This window comes from Arachis stenosperma, chromosome 5 (assembly GCF_014773155.1).
Source record: "Arachis stenosperma cultivar V10309 chromosome 5, arast.V10309.gnm1.PFL2, whole genome shotgun sequence".
NCBI classification, from domain to species: Eukaryota; Viridiplantae; Streptophyta; class Magnoliopsida; order Fabales; family Fabaceae; genus Arachis; species Arachis stenosperma.
In genome coordinates, this window is record NC_080381.1 from 126,640,236 (window position 1) to 126,647,252 (window position 7,017).

The following is a 7,017-nucleotide window of genomic DNA, read 5'->3' on the forward strand; positions in this document are numbered from 1 at the left end:
TAATACAATTTAATTAATTATATATATTGAATTTTAATTATTAAAAAATATCTTTAAAAAATATTTTAAATGTCTTTATTTGAGTAACTCTCTAATTGAAAATATCTACTAGCATCCATAGCACAAAATGACAAATATTCAAGGATACAATAAAATAAAAGTTTAATTCGTTTGTTGGTCTCTATAGTTTTATAAAATTTATAATTAGATTTTTAAATTTTTTATTCTATTAATTGAATTTTTTATACTATTTTTTATTTTGTAATTAAGTTATTTTAGCGTTAAAAATATTAGCGTTAATTAAATATTTTTTTACAAAATAAATGTATCCATAATTAAAAACTTGATTAGATCTTTGATCATATATTTTTAAAAAAAATATTCTATTAAATTACTATTTTTTATATGAAAATGACTTATTTATAAAATTAAAAATAATGTAGATACTTAATTAAAAAGAAAAAGTCTAGAAGCAGTAACTTTTGTGTTTTCTGGCCAGCACTTAACCATCAAAATAAAAGTGAATGATCTCCTACCATTAGATGTAATCTCACACCATTAAAAATATTATTGATGGCCAATTTATAATTATAAAATACCAAAATTGCTGACCTCCTAACATTTCTAAAAAAAATATAAAAATCTAATTGCAAATTTAGTGAAACTCTATAGAGACCACAAAATAATTACTCGTAAAATAAAGTAAACAGCTTGCATGAGTGGACGTAATATAGCCACAGCGACTCAAAATCAAAACATTGTATTATATAAAACAATAATTAAATTGATAGAAAAATATTCATTGCATTGAACCAAACAGAACATAACATAATCACATAACAAAAACATGGAATTCAAGAAAGTACCTGAAGTGATGTTAAATTCAGGGAAGAAGATGCCAATTATGGGGCTTGGAACTGCAACAAGTCCTCTTCCACCCAATGAAGAACTCGCTTCAATTTTGGTTGAAGCCATTGGAGTTGGTTACAGGCATTTTGACACTGCAGCAATATATGGCACAGAAGAGGCTGTAGGGAAAGCTGTGTCGAAGGCATTAGAGGTAGGTCTAATAAGAGAGCGTGATGATGTTTTCATTACTTCAAAGCTATGGAACACTCATGCTCATCATGATCTTCTTCTTCCAGCCCTCAAAACAACACTCCAGTAAGTATTCTATAATTAATCCTCTTTTTATATATATGTATAAAATTGTCTTGATCTCTGTTCTTAGTTTTTTGTGTAATAGAAAATTAGATACTTTTTTTCTATTCAGATAAGGTTATGTTGACTGTTTGTTATAGTATTCGTATTTCATTCTGAACAAATTTGTATTTTTTTTAATGTCTTCATATTTCTATCTTTATCAAGCAAGATTTTAAATGGTATGTTCGGTTTATTTAAACAAAATACTTAAAAATTGTCTGTCGGGATAAATTTTAAGACGGTATGTTATTATGTATTGGATACTTAGTTCTTAAAATATTGTTGGTTACCTATATTTTTTCATATGTATTCGAAATACATATTTTTTTTGTGAATATTGCACATCTCAATGCACGTGACTACGTGAGATCAGTATAAATATTCATCAGTGAGATCAGTATAAATATTCATCTCGAATGTATAACTTCTGAGATTTGTGCATTTATGTTGCGTATTTATTTATTCGAAGAGTGCTTACATGTTTAAATGCGTAAATTGTCGCATAATTATGTATATATGTAAAATAAATATTTATTTTATTTATATATAAAACCTATAAACAAGGCTAAAAACTTAAATTGAAAAGAAAAGATTTTGAGGTATATTTTTTTAAATCATATTTAAGTGGGGTGTTTTCTAATATACATGCATATATGAGGATCATCATTATAATGGATATATGATGATAGTGTGAGTGATTAAGTTATTTGGGTTGGAATTGATTAGAAAGCTGAGGTTGGAGTATGTGGATATGTATTTGATTCATTGGCCAGTGAGGTTAAGACAAGATGTTGAAGGCTTCAACTTTACTGGTGAAGATGTGATACCATTTGACATAAGAGGAACATGGGAAGCCATGGAAGAATGTTATAGATTGGGATTAGCCAAGTCTATTGGTGTTAGCAACTTTGGCATAAAAAAGCTCACACAACTCTTGGAAAATGCCACTATTCCTCCAGCTGTTAATCAGGTATCAAATTTTATCATTAGCTGATGAGATATTCTTCCAAAATCTTGAATCATATAGTTTAGTATGCACAAATGTTTCATGGTTGATCACCTTAACTAATTGTGTAATTAATGTTAATTATATATTCCAAACTCATATACAGTTGACTAGTAACACATAAATGATGTTATATTATATCTGATATGCTCTACTACCGCACCATATAAGAATACCTTTTAGGCGGCCTAAAACATGAAGAATAATATATAGTTTCATTTTATGTTATTTTATACTAAAACTCAATCTTATTTAGAAAGAGCGAGGAATAACAAGAAATAAGTTTTAGAAATTTTAATCATAAAAAAAAAGTCTAATACCATATAATAAACAATCTCAACAATTTAAGTCAATAAAAAAATATACATTAATAATTGATTGTTATTTCTACAAAAATATTTTTATATAAAAATAGTATTATGAACTTTTAGATAATTTAGTCAAATATATTGAGACAAATATATAAAATTATCTAATTGTTGAAACATATTGATTTCTGAAAATTAGTTGAGTAAATTAATTTGATCTTTGACTTTTAAAATAATAAAATTTTCAATTTTAAAAATATAATTTTTTTTAGTTTTTGTTCTAACTTTTTTTTCACATCTGTTAATGTAAGATTAACTTAGACAGATAAAATGTTAGTGATGATAATGTTAAAATTTGAAAAGGGGTTGAATCAAGTTAATTTTAAAATTAAAGTTTTTTTGTTCTAATTTCTGGGAGCAAGATATTTTTTGTTTTTGTCTCTAAAATCCAAACACAATAAAGTAAGGAAGAAGAAAATCAGGCAAGCATGTATTCTGGTTCAGTTTACACTTATGCAATAAAATTTATATTCAGTCTCTATTATAACCATGGTAGAATTTTTATTATAATCAAATTGATTACAACATCAATACTAATGAATTACAACCTAATTCATCTAGTATCAACTACTAAACTTCTAACCAAGCCTATTTACCACCAAGTGTTGTCCCAACTTGACAAAAAAAAATCCTAACTGATTCAACAACCACCAACTGCTATCCCAACTTGACAAGAAAAATCCAACTAATTCATTGACTACATAGTGCTATCCCAATTTGGCAAGAAGAATTAATTCTAGTTCAACAATAACCAAGTACATATAAACTTTCTTTTGACTTTTTCAATATATCTCTCTTACCTCTTTTTTCTCATGAATTTTTCGATTTTTTTTCACCTCACTATAATTTGTTTTTTTTTTTAATTATAGAAAGGTAAGCATCAGATAGTCATAACAATAAAATCTAAAATGAATATCAAAAATGAAAGAAAATAATTCTACATGTATGAGATGATATTTTGAATTTTTTACTCTATTTTTTTTATCTTCAAATGTTGTTAAGAACTAGCTATATAGTGAGAAGTTTGCTTCATCAAATTGGTTCATATTTTTTCATTTTCTTTGTTGATTATGTTCGATATAGCTGTCTTCCTTGACATACAGTGCTTTTTTTCATTTTGCTTTACCACTTCTATTATACTTATAGCTGTCTTTCTTGACATGTATTATTTTTTCATTTTGCTCCACCATTTCTACCGTGCTTGTAGCTGCTCCACTAATTTCTATTGTTCATATATTTTGTTTTTCTCTATCAATATTTGATTTTTTTTTTATCCTCTGCCGTTTGATTCTTTACTGTCTTTAGTGTTGTTGTCTGTGTCCTTGTTGTCTTTTGTTTTTCATATTGTTGCCAACTGTCCTTTTTGCTCTTTCTTCTTTAGTCAAATCATGCAATGCTGAACCATCTTTCTTGGTATGATGATTCTGATTTTTTGTACTCACCATCACTATTGGGCTGAAGCTTTGATTTGTGCATTGTGGAGTATTTGCTAAACTTTCATAATGTGACTTGAGATGAATATATTGGGTCTGCAATACTCATAAATCCATTAGCTCACTTTTAAAATTTTTAACCCAATAACAATGTTTCTATCATATTATCAACTCAAAATTATCTAACTCAACAGTTAGATTGGTATTGTAACAACTATTCAGATGTCAAAATAATGATGACCTCATTTTATATATAATAATAAAGCATAACAGAGTGTTGCATTGAGATTTCATATATAAATGCATGATTTTTTAGGTTGAAATGAACCCATCATGGCAACAAGGGAAGCTAAGAGAATTCTGCAAACAAAATGGGATCCATGTGAGTGCATGGTCACCACTTGGAGCATACAAAGTGTTTTGGGGTTCAACTGCAGTCATGGAGAACCCAATTCTTCTGGAAATTGCTGAAGCTAGAAACAAGAGTGTGGCACAGGTAACTGCAAGCTTATTAACATTTGAAAATAATTTCAGTTACATTCTGTGAACTAGCTTTTTTTTTTTTAAAAAAAAGAACTCAACACACTAAAGTGGAACATGTAAGAAAAAACAATAAAAACAAGATAAAAATATAGTACTATAGGATATAATTTATTGTCATTTCTATAATTGCCATGAACAATCAAACAGATCAACGTCACACCATTTTCTGTAACTCAAAAACGACCTATTCTTGATTCTATTTCCATCAACGACCCATTCCTATTAACTAGCTTATCTTATGTCAATAAATTTTTCACTGAAGCATATTCACTAAGGTTGTATTTAAAATTTGATCCCGTGAAATTGGAATTGATTTGATTTAAAAATCAAATCTTGTTTGAAAGAGATAACCAAAAAGAATTTATTTATAAATTTTATATATTTATATTCTAACTAAACTCAAATGTCTCCATTGTTGAAAGAATTTTTTTAGAATTGAATAATTTGATGTTTTAAAATATAAAAAATTATTCTTATCCTTTAAGTATAAATATATCACTAATCGTCTGAACATGTCGCTTTAACCACTCGAACATATCGTTTAGACGAATTGAATTGATCTTCTAATATGATTGTGTTGGACGCCTGAATACAGTTATTAATAGTGATAAAAAAAAAGGAAAAGTCTAGGGGACCAGCAGTTTTATTGAATTTTGGCCAGCATGTAACCAGCAGAGGAAGGTGAGCCATTGGATGAAATTTCACACCAATCTCATACCATCAAATCATCATTGATGACTAGTGAACAATCACAAAAATTGCTGCCCCCTAGCATTGCTAAAAAAAAAATAATATACATAAAGATCAAAATGTAAAATTAGATCATTATATTAATTTTTAAGTAAACTCAGTTCTTATTTTCCATCACTAATTCTAATCATACTAATTTATTTCCAATTCAATTCATTTCAAATTAAATCAATTACAAAAACCTTTTATTCTAGATAGACCCCCTCTAAGAGTAAATTTGAGTTTTCCACATTGCAATCCATCGTATCGCTAAGGACCGAGGACATTAAAATTTTGAAGACCTCAAGTCACATGAGTTAACTAATGACACTGTTGCAATAAGAATCCATGCATGCATGTGTAACACATGGAGATGATGCAGATAGCTCTGAGATGGATATGTGAAGAAGGAGCAAGTGCCATTGTGAAGAGTTTCAACAAGGAGAGGATGAGAGAGAACCTTGACATATTTGAATGGGAACTGAGCCAAGAGGAATCAGACAAGATCAGCAAGATTCCACAGAGCCGGCTCTATAAGGCAGAATTTTTTGTATCTCAGAACGGTGTTTACAAGTCCTTGGAAGAGCTTTGGGATGGGGACCCTTAAACAAGAGCTCTTTGCAATGAGGTTATGATTGACAGACTTTTACTAGGGAGTGGATTTCTTAATTTTTTTTCCTTTTTCTTTTGGTGTCCATCCAAAGTTGTTCACATATATATGAGTATAAACTACAATTTAAGATAATGTTTCCTAGCTAGAAGCACCTCTATACTTGCATTTTCCAATTCAAACAATTTTATTTAAAATTCTCTCTGCCTAACAAAATGATATATTTAGGAACATCTACTAGCATGCATGGATTATGGGGGCAAAATGGCAAATATTCAATAAGGCAATAAAAAACACCTTGCATGAGTTTCCAGCTTCCATTTAGTGTGTGGACACAATATAGCCACAACAACTAAAAAATCAAATCACTATACAATAAAAACAATTATTAAATTTATTGAGTTTAGAAAACTTGAATTATTGTGATGATCAAACATTATTAATCAGGAAAATTATTAATTCAACATTTGCTTTAAATTGGTGGTTTAATGTTGCTATTAATGTGCAGGAAATTAAAACAAGTTTTCTACTTGGGCTAAAAAAAAATATAAGCTCAATACGATGACAGTGATTAGCCTTTGTACAAAATATTTCAAGCTATGTGTCTGAATGACTTAAAAGGAAAACAAAGCTATTTGGGCCAAGTAATTTGTGAATAGCCCAAAACAATTTTGTTGGTAGACCAACAAAGCTTTTGGTCCAAAAATTGAAGAAAGAAGAAATAGAAAGAGAAGTGGTTCGGTTACCCACTCTCTCATGACGGTGGAATTCAAATTTTAATTCAATTAAATTCATGCATTGGTAACTAAAAGAGAAAATTAAAATTGATTTAACAGCATTGAATGCTCCACACGTTACTCCATTCTTTGGAAATTGTTAGTGCGATTTTCATTTCATTTAATCTTACATTTAATGCTTTGTTTCTTCTCTCTCTTCTCTCTTTTTGTTTTGGTCATTTCATTGTCAGAGAAGAAGATAGCAAGAGCAAGTTATCAGAGATACAGTGAAGCTATGAAGAAGAAAAAAGACTAAGTTGATGATGGCTTTTGCAAAAGAAAAATCTGAATCATGGTGTAGCTAAGATCTTTGCCATTGAAAGCAAGATTTCAAGAAGAAGCTTCAAGA

At 28.7% G+C, this 7,017-nt stretch overlaps 1 protein-coding gene across 1 annotated transcript; it reads left to right on the forward strand.

The window, feature by feature from the left end:
* The first annotated feature begins 786 nt into the window (after positions 1-786).
* LOC130979742 (methylecgonone reductase-like) lies at positions 787-6,804 on the forward strand. Its single transcript, XM_057903268.1, has 4 exons — positions 787-1,164; positions 1,930-2,173; positions 4,327-4,506; positions 5,665-6,804. The coding sequence occupies exons 1-4, from the start codon at positions 848-850 to the stop codon at positions 5,887-5,889; spliced, it is 966 nt and encodes a 321-aa protein (XP_057759251.1). The 5' UTR covers positions 787-847; the 3' UTR covers positions 5,890-6,804.
* The last annotated feature ends 213 nt before the right edge of the window (positions 6,805-7,017 follow it).

Coding starts and splice junctions, on each gene's coding strand:
- LOC130979742 (XM_057903268.1), top strand. CDS start 848: ATGGAATTCAAGAAAGTACCTGAAGTGATGTTAAATTCAGGGAAGAAG. Junction 1,165..1,929: donor GCCCTCAAAACAACACTCCA/GTAAGTATTCTA, acceptor GGAATTGATTAG/AAAGCTGAGGTTGGAGTATG. Junction 4,507..5,664: donor GAAACAAGAGTGTGGCACAG/GTAACTGCAAGC, acceptor GAGATGATGCAG/ATAGCTCTGAGATGGATATG.